This window comes from Netta rufina (assembly GCF_964035555.1).
Source record: "Netta rufina genome assembly, chromosome: 3".
NCBI classification, from domain to species: Eukaryota; Metazoa; Chordata; class Aves; order Anseriformes; family Anatidae; genus Netta; species Netta rufina.
Window position 1 is genome coordinate 51,084,901 of NC_140125.1, and position 14,356 is coordinate 51,099,256.

Genomic DNA, 14,356 nt, shown 5'->3' on the forward strand with positions numbered 1-14,356 from the left:
GAGCTTAAGTTGTAATTAAGTTTCTGTTATATCTAAACTTAATTGCTTTTGTGAATTGCTTTGAACTCATACCGTCATCACCATGGCTGTAGTGACAGACAGCGCGGTCTGTGTATGACATTTTAGGTTTAATGTCTCTCTTTGTACATGCTTCTGCCCCTGGCGGATTTATGATAATGGCAATTCTGCCCAAGGGTTCTGCACGTGTACTGCGCTTCTGAATGCGGGTTTGTTATAAACTGATTGCTTAACAGCAGACTGCCACTGCAGACCTCCGCAGATGGGATGAGGCTTTCTTAAGTTGATTGTCCCCTGAAAGCATAGGAGGGACTCCCTGGGTGAGCTGAGTACCTGATTCTTCAGAGACTTTTTTTCAAACTCCTATCAACAGCATCTCTCTCTCTCTCCTATCCTCAGCATCTGCAAGGAAAAGAGCAATAGAAGTCTTATTTCCCTTTCAAAAAGGGAATATGCCTGTATCATGCCCTAATTCTTACTCCCTCCTCCCTAAGACTTATCAAAAAAAAAAAAAAAAAAAGAAAATTTCTGTGTGCAGCAGAGGCTCAAGTGAACATCTGACACAGCAGTGTGCCCAACGGCAGTTGGCAGCAGCAGGTAAAACATATCTGGTTCAATATATGCTCTGCTATTTTAAAAAATAAATAATATTAATAAAAAATCCATTCCCCTGCCACCTGCTGTGAGACCTCAAAGAAGGATGTTCTGGCATGCAGTTATGTCCTTTGGTTGGCACTGACGTTTTGCATTCCAGCTGTTCCAGCTGGAATAGTTTTCTGCAGATAATTTAGTGAATAGTCATCAATTTTAGAGGTCAGGAATAAAGCAGGGAAGTGCAGCATTTCTGTAACTACGTCTTTGCTGACTTAGACCTTGCCAGTGGAGGAAGCGGGCAGTCATTCTTGTGGGACTTTCAATTCCCTCTACCTGAACTGAGTCTGCTGTCCTGTTCCGGTCAAAGAGCATGATTTGTGTTGGGTGGAAGGAGTACAAGACTGGCATAGAATCATTAAGATTGGAAGAGGCCTCCAAGATTATGTGGTCCAACCATCCCCCTACCAGCAATGTTACCCACTAAACCATGTTCCCAGGTACTGCATCCAACCTTTCTAACCTTTCTGTCCTGATAGAATAGCCTGAGTGAGAGCTTTTGTTGGGAAAAATGCAGTTCTTTCATTTGTGAATAGTCAACCCTAGCTCTTAAGATCTTCACGTGGTTCAAAAGCCCAAAAGCCACAGCAGCCTGCATGTTCTGTGGCTTGTACCCAGGGATAAATATTACTTAGCAGTCTGCGTGCCATCATGAAGTCCTGTGGCCCAGCATCAGCATTAGACCTGCATATCCATTTCTTAGAAGCCACATGTAGTTTATGTACCTTAACTTGCCACCCCTGCTCTGTGTTCAGATCCTTACAGAAATTGAGTGGAATTTTATTTCCTAAGAAATGTTAAAAATAAATACATATTTTTTTAAAGGGGTGTAATACAGAATGTTGCTGTGTAGAGTGAGTTTTAAAAAATCAGAGTAAACAGCTGATAAATCCTAAGAAACTTTTTGGAAAAAAACAAACAAACGAACAAACAAACAAACAAACAAAAACAAACAAAAAACTAAAGCTACATCTTTATAAGAAACTAAAGTTAAGTTTTGTGTAATAGCATATATATATATATATATAAGCTTGAATTAAGGGATCTTGATAATAGAATCTGTAACTTTATAAGAACATCATTTTATTTAGCCTATCAAGTAAAATAATTTCTCTGCATTAGATCTTTGTATCGTAAAGCTCAAGCAGTCTAGGATTCATAATGGTGCGAATGAAATTGAGTCAAGTTTTGTCTATTATAAAATGTGTCTTGCTTATTCCACTCTAAGATTGGGTGGAAATGTGATGTTTTCTTCAATGTTTTTGCCTTCAACTGAAGGGTTCAGGCCCTTTAATGAGAAAATTTTTTTTGCCACTGTTAATGGCGATGTACCAATGAAGATGGTATAAACACATAAAATCAGAAAAAGCGTGAGTAGAAGTGAATATGCTAACAACTGTAGGAGGTTTCAGAGTGAATTAAAGGGCCCTCTGGAGTAGTCATTCAGGAAATAGGTGCTGGAATGACTAATCATGGGAATGCTGTTTTTTTTTTGTTTTGTTTTGTTTTGTTTTTGTTTGTTTGTTTTTTTGTTTTGTTTTTAATGCATCTAGAGTTATCTGTATCCTTGCTGTTTTTAAAGGGGGAAAATAGATAATAAAGAAAAAAAAAACAATAGGTGATTTAACTTGGAGTTGGAATCACAAAGTTTGGTTCTGTTCGAGTCTGTTACATGCTTTCGTTTACCCTGGGGAAGTCAATCTGCCTTTGGGCTGTTCCAGTAGCAACTGCAACTGGAGTCAGCTTCCTCTTTGGGTCCTTTTCAGAACTGCCATCTACAGAGTTATCAAATCCCTCACCCCTTACTTACATATTCTTTGAAGATTCATGCTCTTCAGTTGTGACATGCATTAATTTAATATTTTGATTGAAATTGAAGCAAGAAGTAGGCTCCTTGTTATGGAGACAAGCTTTAAGATCAGATCCAAGCATAAAATGAAAGCTTGAATCCTGCAGGTATGTCATTTTCCATGACAGGGCTAAAGAGGGAGAGAACCAGAAAAGTCTGCGGTTCAGAATGGAGATGAGAGGATTTTGAAATCACCAGACCAAAGTGGAAAAGACAGGCAGCAGTTGGCTCTTTATTCTTAAATGGAATTAAAAAAAAAAAAAAAAAAAAAAAAAGTGGCAATCTTCTAATACCCTGGCTGGGTAAAGTAGATAAAGTCAGCCTAGTTATTTCTTCTCTTCTCTATCCTCCAAAACTTTAAAACTTGTACCTTGATTTATATATAGGATGAATTGTTTCTTCGAAGAGCATTATTTTAATTTAGGACAGTAATCCTGCAGTGCTCGTGCATGTAAACAGATCTGGTGGCCTCACACCAATAAATTATCATTGCAGTTTAGTAGATACATGCACATAAATATTTGCAGAATTACCAAAATGTGACCTTGAGGTATCTCTGTGGCATCTCTACTTCAAAAAACCAAGTTGATAAAGCTGTGTAACTACAAATTAAAAACTATGAATTTCTTCTGGCTTTATTAAAAAAAAAAAAAAAAAAAAAAAAAAAAGCCTTTTCCGTTTATACTTGTATTTTGCACTCACCAGGAGAGTGCTCTGGACCAGATCCTCTCTGTGCTGGGCTAAGAAAGACTGTTTCACAGTTGTGTGCTCCCGTTTGTGGCAAAACCAGCAGAATATTTTCCCGTCTTCTCCTGCACCCTCCTCTGTGTCTCCTTTGCAGCTCTTGTCTGTATATGGGAGCTTCTCTGTGATTCCAGGGCAGTGTTTATGATTGCCTTTGAAGTACCAATGAACTGAAATTGACTTACTCTTACTAGAGTTAATCCTAGTTAGGGCATGAGCAGTGATGATCAAATTTTTCATCCTCTTTGCCACGTAGACAAAGATGAAGAATGTGGCGAATCAGTGACCGAGAAATAGGCAGGAGCAAGAAAAACAACACATTGGGATAAACATGTTTTGGTATATGCAGAACATGAGTAGACCTTCTTTGCACTTTGAAATAAGGAATTTCAAGGGAGGGCAACCAGAACATGTCTACATGTTCCATAACAATTGGGAGAAAGGTATGGTAACACGGTGAGTAAGGGAGATTGTACTGGTAGTAATTAATTAATCAGTAGATTAATTGGTAGCAATCCTGGAACAAGATCATCATCCCTATTTGTTAGCCTTCCAATGAAGGAAAATACCAGAATAAAATAACTTCAAGCTCTTTTATGTCATTATTGGGGATTAAGGTAATTTGTGTCCATCTGTTGCCATTAGCCATCTTTTACTTCCTTGCTGCACCTCTTCATGTGCACACTGAAGTGGGACACATCTGGATTTGTCCCTCTTTTTTTTTTTTTCTTTCTTTTTTTTTTTTTTTTAATTTGTAGAAGGCTGTGATACATCAGCATTCATTACCCTTAATATCAGTCCCGTTTGTTTATCCATCAGCTGGCAGGGCTTTTTCTTCCTGGAAAGTTGAAATCGGAATAGAGGAAGAGAAGTTAATTAGCAAAGTTGATTCTTTGAACTGAGCTGTCACAACATGGCCATCACAGATGGGACTCAAGAATGCGCACAGCAGATTTGCGGTGCCGTAATCAATGTAACATGATGACTGGCAAATACAGGAATAAGACCCGTTTTCAACGAAACATCATTTTGAACTGTTAAGCATGCATATCCTCTCGCATGTAATCAAAACTAGCAGGTTTTATGCAGGTTCTTAATAGCATTCAAATGAGCACTGTGATTGCAGAAGGAGGTTGGAGGCCAGTTGGTGATGTAACTTCAGAGAGGCACAGAAATGGACTTGGCATGGCCAGACTCCTGTAGTACAGATCAGTGTGCAATTAAAATCGAATCTGCTGTCTGCAGTTGCATCTCCTGCTGTTCAGAGTTGAGCTGGTTTTCAGTGGGTCTCCCTGCATGTTTGAGTCATAAGGTCAGGAGCTGCAGATGTTCTCAGATAAGCATCTGATTTGCCTAACTGCTGACTGTGCTGTTATTGTCAATCACTTCCATTTCTGTTTTTCATTTTAAATGTCATTACTTCTGTATATATTCAAGATGGTGTTTTTTTATCAGCATGGCTTAAAGACAGCAAAAGTGTCTTTTTACCTGTTTTTTATTGGTGAAAAAAACAGGCAAAGAATAGGTAGCTGTCCAAAGTCACATAGCAGCTCAGCTGGAGAGCTTCACTGATAGCTCCCCACCCACCCGCAATCTTTTTCTCCCCCTGCTTTCACTGTCTCTCCTCTGTTCACCTCTCCAGCTGTATCCTTACTTATTTTTTCATTTTTCCCTAACTGATAAATGCTTTCATGCTATCTCAGTTTCATAGCAACTTTTCCATTGCTTCCAATTATCAATTGCAGATGTGCAAGCAGCCATTCTAAGATGTGGGACTATGTCTTAAGGACAGGGAGGTACAAGAATCCTTTCCTGCTCCTTATGAACAGATGGAAAGTACTGAGGGGTTGTCTGGAAAAATAAAATCCTTTAAAGGATTTCAGTTATTGAATTTCTTCCTTTGAAAAAGAAGTTTGTTTACATCTGCATCAAGTTTCTGTCACAATCTTTGCTGATTAATTCCATTGAGACAGCTAGTACAGCTTCTGGCTCTCTAAACATTTACATTTCTCTATTAGGGCATACAGAGACGTACAGATGCTAGAAAGCATCAGTGGTGATACAAGGGATTGTCTGATGCTATTATAACGTGTTTTAAAAACAATACTTCACTTTGTTAGATGCAGACAATGTCTGTAATGTGTTTCTTGAGGCGGATGAATAGGAGAATAAATTATGTTTTTGGAGAAGAAAATGTTTATTTTCAGCAGGGAAGAGAAATGAGCAAGCTGAACTGAAATTACAAGCACTTTTTCAGATCAGCACTTAATACATAAATCAGATTATGATACATCACGCCATTTTATGTCTATATCCCTATATGTTGTTGGACATGGTATACAACAGCTGAATTGTAAAAATGGGGTTGCTGTAGCTATATATGTGTATATATGTATATATATGTAGCTATAGTCATTCAGTTGCAGTTTAGAGACGTCATTTTTAGATAAAAGCTTTCATTGCATGGCTTAAAACACTGTATAGAGTTTGAATTTGACTGCTCTGCATAAAGTTTCTGTAGTCTTATATTTCAAAGAGGAAAGAGACAGCAGAGCTAAAGCTGCAGCTGTGAACTTCTGAGCAGGAGAAAGATTTCCAGTGCATTTGCAAATGTTGCACTTGGCGGAAATGTGTGGGAAACAAGAAACAATGAGTTACCTTAATACAAAAGACAGGCAGAGAATGTAGTGTTTATAGCTGTAAATGCTGTTTCAGAGTCAAGGATGACTTTCAAACTCCTTTTCTTTCACTAAAGAAAGCGGGACCTTTTATAATGATGTTAATGGTATTGCAGGATTTCTTCTTTGCACATCCTTCCAGAGTTGCCCAAGAAAGTCAGGCTATGTGCTCTGTCCAAGAGGATAGGAATACTAATAGGAATAAGCTTTTCCTTAATTTACTGAAATAAGATGTCTGGACTTGTCGATATTTCAGGACATCCAGGCTGAAATTGATGCCCATAATGACATCTTTAAAAGCATTGATGGAAACAGACAGAAGATGGTGAAAGCCTTGGGAAACTCTGAGGAAGCTGCCCTGCTCCAGCACCGACTTGATGACATGAACCATCGATGGAATGACCTGAAGGCGAAGTCAGCTAACATCAGGTAAGTAATTACAATGTCAAGACATGAATGGGGCAGATTTGTCTTCTGAAAGGCTTGAGAAATTTCACTGCAGCACTGAAGTGAAATCTCCATTTTCTTCTGTGAAGTACCCCAAGCACAGATGTAAAGAGTTGGTGCATTAGCTTACCGTGCACGCTTAACTATTTGTTCCCTCCCCAGAGCTGTGCAAAGGTAACTTGCCAATCTGTACTAAATGTTCCAGAAAGTATGTTGAATCTTTCCTTATTTTAAATCGATGGCAATGTCAATGAAGTCATTCTGTGAATCTGCAATTACCTGAGGAGAAATCAGGGTTTTGCTTTTTCCACCAAAATGAATACCTTAGTAGGATTTGTATCCTAAGTATTTTCATCTGTATTGGTGGTAGATTTTTTTTGCCTGCTGCTATTCCACTAAGAAATGTTTTAAAATATGTATTCATCAAGCCATTTACAATTTTTGACCCTACCAATGCCAAACTCACTGATGACCATCCAAGTGTACTCATTGTTAAAAACTTTATGATGTCATTTTGGAAGTAGACATTACCATATTCATTAATATGAATAAAATTCCATATTACAAGTAATTACATAGAAAAGTATTTCTGGAGCTTTTAATTGCTACTGCCTGCTTGTTGATTAAAGGAGACTGTTCTTTTAATAGAACAGAACAATGTTAAGCATTCATATGAATTTTCCAAAAACCAGAAAAATGAGTTGAGTTTTGAATTCAGACACCAGAGTTGGAAAGAGGGGGGTAGAAGGGAAATGTGACATTTATTTTTCATCTCCACTTACCCTGTCACCAGCCAGCTAAACAGTTATGTGTAACTGGTGGGATTTGCTGAATGGAACCTCATAGACAGAGCTTGACCTAGAAGAACCAAGCAATTTGGCATGAGGGTTTGCAAATACTGGCCCCAACACACCACAAGTAGTTTAACGCAGGAGCTGTTAAACTTGGGCCTTTATGAGCTGTACTCAGCTGTACAAGTCAATGTGAGAGAGAGACCAAAACTTGATAATACGTTGTTATTTTAGTCATCAACTGCACGTTCTAGCAAGAACAATTGCCTGTCCTGTCCTAGGGCTGATCATAGTTTGGGAGAAATTCATGGCTGACAAAAAGGCCTTCAAGGCATTCACCACAGGCCAGTTGTTAGTTCCAAGGCAGAGACAACAATTGTGCAGTGAATGCTCAGTTTAGCCACTTTTCTGAATAATGATTTGCGTTTTCACTTTGGGTAGATAGGGAGCATACACCCCTCTGGGCAGTGCTAACGTTTGCACTGTGTGCATGGCTCTGTTGATCCCTGCAGTGCTCCAGGGCCACGTGGCACTGAACTACAAGCAGAAGGCAGGCGGGGAAGAGAATAGCGGAGTAAATAGAAGTAAATTAACCTTTCAAATCTGTCTCCTCTGAAAGGAGTGCAGCATTTCTGAGTACATGTACTTTTCCCTGTTCTTTGATTGCAGTTCACTTTTCTAACTTGCACAATAATGAAAGCCTTCACAGGGAAGTAACAGGGCCTAAAACTGGTATGAAGTCAGTGTGTTGATCTGGCTGTTTGCCTTCAGATTCTGTTTTCTCGGTGCATCCTGTTTCAAGAATGATTTGGAAAGCAAAACTGTATAGATGAGTCTTGTGAGAACAAGTATGTAACCATGTTAGAGGCTAGGGCTGACTGAAAAATCTTTTTTTTTTTTTTTTTTTTTTTTTTTTTTTTTTGCCTTTAGCTCAGAATAGTGCTTCTAAATGAAGATTTATCCAAGTTTATTTATTTATTTGTTTTTAGGGTATTTTCAACAATGTGTACATTCTGATTGTGTTGATTTTTTAGCTGCTGAAAATGCTGCTGTCCCTTAGGAATAGTGTAAGACTTTGTTTATCACTTCAGTCCTCAGAGGTGATGGTGCTCATCACTACACCGACTTTACTTCCCTGCTACTGGAACTAAAGGGAATTCCAGGCTGAAAATGCAATGCTCTTGTGACATACTTTTAAATGTGTGGAAACTACTTAAACTATGCTTGTAGTGACTGTGACACCACCAGAGAGGGCTCTCCTTAAAATTACTCAGACTTATTAACACTTCCTTCTTTTTCTCTGTGTTGTGTTACTCCCAGGAGGAAAACAAAGCTGCAGGTTTGTTCAAGTCTGCATTTTGCAGCCAAATGCTGAGGAGAAACCCTTCTTCTTGGGTGGGAAGGTATCAGCATTTGGGGGAGGTATTGCAGAAACTGGGAAGGATTCTCTATATTCAGACCACCCACCAGTCTCTTTTATTCCATATGTTCCCTTCGTGCTCAGCAGGAAAAGTGTTACCTAAATAGTGGAAACAAAAGCTGAGGAGGTCTCCAGATGGGGAGGGAGTCTCCCAGGGTCGTTAGAAGGGGGGTTGTGTCAGAGTTGCTGCTCTTCTGCAGGATCTTATTCAGCCTTAGCAGAGCAAGGGTGTTCTCAGTCTGGTCAGCTGGATGAGGGCATATGGGTTTTTCAGGCTCAGCCAAGATTTCCATAGGAGCGTTTCTGATGCTGCCTGATGCTTGGGAAAATTGCTGCTCCAACCAGTACTCAAAACTGGACAGTCATCTGGTACAGAACTGTCTTTTCATCAGAGCAGATCCTAAGCCACCATTTGACCTGGCAAATCCGTAGAGACTGCCAACTCATTTGTCATGTGAACACAAACACCTTAAAGCTTTGTTTTTGCAGACCTTGTTTTGGTAAAAGCACCAATCCCAAAACAAGGGCAGAAATCTTATTTGGAACTGGAGAAGCCCAGGAAACAATTCAAAACTCCAGCATAGTTTATTGGCTCTAACTCTTTGAATGGTTTGTATCACAAATGTAAAAAGTCTACAATTGTGTAAGCCACTAAAACTAAAACACAAATTGGAGCACATCTCGCCTCCCTCACTCCTGTGTAGCATTTGCTTTGAATGGAGTTTAGTGAATGCCTGTCTGCATGTCTCCCCACTCCTCGGGAGAACTGAAGGCTTGTGGCTGCTCTTCAGCTGTCACTGCGGCATGCCACTTCTATGTTCGGTATTACTGCTTACAAGATTAGCAAAACAACAGTCAGGAACAGTCTATGCTGATGTGATGTCTTCCTCTGTGTGCGCTTTTTTTCTCCCTTAATTTCTTTCTAACATTTAACATTTCTGAAGAGATGTTAACTCATTCTGTGTTCAGAGAGAGGGATTTTAATGTCCTGTTAATGCAGTTGGTTTCCTCACCACTCTCTACTCCTTACTGCTCTAACCCCACTTGTGCTGGATGTGGAAACCATGTGCTGGTGATGTTTTGCTACTGTTATTGCATTGGCATGTACGTGGGCACTCAGTAGTAGTAAATTACAGACCATTTAATCTGGTGTTACATGCCTCATCATTCAGGTTAATACCAAATTATTTTTTTCACTATTAATATTATTGCAGTGTATGTTAAATTAAGTGAGCCACCCTTAAAGTGCCTTTTAACTAGATGTAGGGGTTTCTTTTTCCCCCTTACAAAATTTTAATTCATTCTGTATACAAGAATTCTGCTCTGCCTGGAAAGTGCCAGGTTTTAGAGGTGTGAGCTGCTTAAATGTACTAGATAAAGTAATAAGTCACAATTAATAGAGATTTTACTATCAAATGCACAGAAGGCTACAGATATAATTTTTAAAATGTTGATTGCTGAAAGGTTTTGATTGCTGCTAGAAATCCATAAAAATGCTTTCTCTTCATAACAATCTGGATCTAACAGCAAAACTGTAAATTTAGTTATGGGCTGCCTTGGCAACGTGTCTCCTCTGCCTGATTACTAGGGAGTATTATGCTGTGTTCACTCCCAGAAAGGAGGGCTGGTGCTGTTGAGTACCTGACATGGGAGGGCAATGTGTGAGCGACACTGCAACTTTCTGAGGGCATTTTTGATGGCAAGTGAAACCAGTTTTGGAAAGGAGAAGGGAGATGTTGGACGTGGACCACACCATGCTGTTGGGAGCATGATCCTGAGTGCATCTGGGAACTGCAGGGTAGATTCAGTGTTGAGGGAAAAGATACCGGTGACTGCAACAAGGGAAAACAGAAATCATGATGCAGGAAGTGGCAGCAGTAGAACAGCACTTCTAGCAAATAGTTTATATTTTTTCCCATGCAGTTGCTTAAGTGCTTTCCTGAATGGAGCAAATAATAGGTTCCTCTTCCTAAAATTAGCTTATCCTTTACAGAAAGAATTTGTTGGGTTTCCCTTTGTCTATTCCCATTCCCCTGGACTGTGTTTCTTGGTTAATTTCCTAGTATCCTGTCGTGGTTCCGCTCGAGTGGGCAGTCGAGCTCCACCACAGCCGCTCTCTCACTCCCCCTCCTCAAAGAGGAATGGGGAGAAAATATGTGAAAAGGGGCTCAAGGGTTGAGATAAGGATGAGAAAATCATGCAATAATTATTGTAACAGGCAAAACAGACTCGGCATAGGGAGATGGTAAGATTTATTGCCTATTACTAACAAGCTAGAGAAGTGAGAAAACAAAGGAAAAAGCAAACCAAAAGCACCTTCCCCCCATCCACCCTCTTCCACCTCCTCCCCCCGAGCGGCGCAGGGGAACGGGGGAATGGGGGTTATGGTCAGTCTACAGCACTTCTTCTCTGCCGCTCCTTCTCGGTCACTCTCGTCCCCTGTGCTGTGGGGTCCCACCCACGGGATGCAGTCCTTGATGAACTGATCCGGCGTGGGCTTCCCATAGGCAGCAGCTCTTTCAGAACTGCTCCAGATATGGGTCCGTACCACGGGGTCCATCCCTCAGGAGAAAACTGCTCCAACCTGGCTCCCCTACGGGCAGCAGCTCCTGCCAGGTCACCTGCGCCTGCGTGGGCTCCTCTCCACGGGCTACAGGTCCGGCCCGGAATCTGCTCCGGCAGGGGTCTTCCACAGGTGGCAGCCTCCGTCGGTGCAGGGCCACCTGCTCCACCGTGGTCTCCTCCACGGGCTGCAGCATGGAACCCTGCTCCACCGTGGTCTCCTCCATGGGCTGCAGGGGGACATCCTGCTTCACCATGGTCCTCACCACAGGCCGCAGGGGACTTCTGCTCCGGCACCTGGAGCACCTCTCCCCCTCCCTCTACACTGACCTTGGCACCTGCAAGGCTGTTCTCTCACTCCCGGCGGCTGTCTGGCGCAGCGTTTTTTTCCCTGTCTTAAATATGCTCTCACAGAGGCGCAAAACAACATCGCTTATTGGCTCAGATCTGGAAAACAATGGGGGCCCTTCCCAAACATGGGGCAGCTTCTAGATCTTTCTCACAGAAACCACCCCTATGGCTCCCTGCTACCAAAACCTTGCCACGTAAACCCACTACAATCCCTACAAGGTCACAACATAGTGTTTGTCTCAAAGTAAGCCTTGCAGCACATCACCCCTTCAGTCCAACTGCTGTCATATCAGTAGCAAATGTTCACTCAAATGCCATTTGAGAGAATAATACAGTAGAAGGCAGGTGAACAGGGAGGTTTGACCCTATGACCTTTTGAGGTCCCTTCCAACCCCTACAATTCTGTGATTCTGTGAATGTTTCACCTGTATTAAAAGATGTGAGTTACAGTGAATCAGGAAAAAAAAAAAAAAAGTTCAGAATAGAAAAGACCTAGGAAACAGAACAATAGTTCAGTTCACTCATCTGTCAGAAGCAGGGCACAAAGGTGCAGAGCTAGTGTCAGTGTATACTAAAAAGAAGTTAGCTTATACCAGTAAACAATTTCTTTCACCATGCAAGCGATAGAGTAGAGAGAGCTAAGTGCATGTTAGTCTCAAATGGGTCTGTAACATGGAGTGACTGGAGTAAAAGTGGGGTTGCTGGCCTTTATCAAGTATTCTGTGTAGCTGTCCAGGTACTGCAGGGAGGAGCTGTCAGGTCAATGTATTCCTGAACATGATAGAAGAGGGTATTTTGGAATCTGGGGGGGTTGCTGAGTTAACTGGGAGGATGGATTCACACTATTAATTCTCTAGTAATTCTTCATTGACTAAAGGTACTGCGTTAAATAATCTGTGCTACTGATGTGTTCAGCAGCATGGTTAATTTACTGTTGATGATTGCTGGGAGAATTTGTTGCTTTTGGTGCTAGAGATTCAGGGTCTTGGCATGAAAGACGTGAGTCTTGTGGTGCCCTAGCTTACAAAATGATGCTTGTACTTTGTGCGCTGCTGTGGCAGAGTCACAAAAGACAGTATTTCTTTATGTTGTTTGGATGCTCGGTGTTCAAGGCTTTAGGTCATATCAGGTGCATGTTTGTCTGTGTTCCCACATTTTTCACCTGCTTATTTTGTTTTTCTGTGCAAAATGATTTGAAGTAGAATTTTGTTTGTTTTCAAACACATCAAAGGTCCTTAGCATTTAAGCATTTGAAATATTCCTGTCTCAATGGTAGAGCTATTTTATTTATTACAGTCCCTTGGTTTTTGTACTGTTCAGGACTTTAAGGATGCTTTTATGTTGTTTCACAGGGCTCACTTGGAGGCAAGTGCAGAGAAATGGAACCGATTACTGACATCCCTGGAAGAGTTAATCAAATGGCTGAATACAAAAGATGAAGAACTTAAAAAGCAAATGCCCATTGGAGGGGATGTTCCAACTTTGCAGCAACAGTATGATCACTGCAAAGTAAGTTGCATAACCTTTATAGATATGTTTCCTACTGTGAATAATAAAATGAGTCAAATTGAATATAGGAGAAATGATGAACACTTGATCCCACCCAGTATTTAATTTATAAAAAAACCCAACACACTGTTCTAGGTCCCTGCTCCTTCTGCTCCTCCACTTGCCCAGTAAAGCACAAGTGAGATACTGTCTTTGAAATTTTATCAAAAGAATTTCTGATGAGTATTTTCTGTCCAAACACATTTTTGATGTATTTCTTGATGGTTTTGGACTCCTGTTGGGTAAAACTGTCATTCTATAAGTAAAGTTAAAGGAGGTTCACGAAAGAAAGAATTGAACAAGAACTATAAAAGAAACGTTGAATGTAAATTCAATAAGATGATATAAAGTGACTTTCTCCATATTACTAGACTGTAATAGCAGCCCTCCACCCCATGCAGATTCATAGTGCAGTCAAAACTGTAAGAACTAAAATTTACCTGTGCCTTGTACCGTTGTAAACCAATTCATTGTTTTTACTAGTTCTTTGCCGTTAAGGATATGGTTTAGTGGGGACTGTTAGTGTTAGGTCAGAGGTTGGACTTGATGATCTTGAGGTCTCTTCCAACCTAGAAATTCTGTGATTCTGTGATTGTGTGATTAATTCATAAGTATTTTTTGACAACAAAAACGCTACATCCACAAAATATCTTCATCCATGTAAAGTCTATCTCACCAACTCTAATTCATAATCAATTTATGATGTATTTGCTGTTGACAGATTCATTCTAGTAAAGTTTGTTCCATCTTGTCATATTTTTTCTTCTGTATGGTGTAGAGAGGGGAAGAACAAATGCAGCTTTATGTAGCTAATTGCATAACAACTGTATTCCCCTCCACCAATACAATGCTGATATATTTTCTGCTGTGGTATTTATAGAGGGCAAAAACTGGATTTGGGAAAGCATTTAAAAATACAGGAAAATACTCTGAAGAACTACAGAAAAAGTAGCCTGACATGAGCAGTACTTTTGAGACTTTACTCTAAAATAGATGAACTTAAGGAAATCTGCATAAGCTTACCCTTAATTTAGTATTTTTAAAATAGTTATTAGCATAAACTCAGGATCTTTGTTTCTTGAGAGTTCATCTTTTCCTGTTCTTACCCACTTAAATCATTATGCTCTGTTAGTAGGCACATCTGCTGTGAATGTTTTATAATGGTGGATTACTAGTGCAGGAGAGCAATCAAAGTCTGGAAGAGATCCAAAGATGTTTTAAAGGAGGTCAGTGGGAGATGATGGATGTCTACAGTTCATTTTCTAATGAGTTATTTGTTTCTCATGCTAGAATATCA

At 40.3% G+C, this 14,356-nt stretch overlaps 1 protein-coding gene across 3 annotated transcripts in view; it reads left to right on the plus strand.

Annotated features, from left to right (window-relative positions):
• Positions 1-14,356, plus strand: part of UTRN (utrophin) — a gene marked incomplete at its 5' end in the record, with an annotated part of 369,309 nt that overhangs the window by 228,739 nt on the left and 126,214 nt on the right. For all 3 annotated transcript variants that reach the window (XM_084284598.1, XM_084284597.1, XM_084284599.1), the window contains 2 exons: positions 6,197-6,369; positions 12,864-13,020. In XM_084284598.1, coding sequence (XP_084140724.1) covers positions 6,197-6,369; positions 12,864-13,020 — 330 coding nt within the window. The remainder of the gene's footprint in view (positions 1-6,196; positions 6,370-12,863; positions 13,021-14,356) is intronic.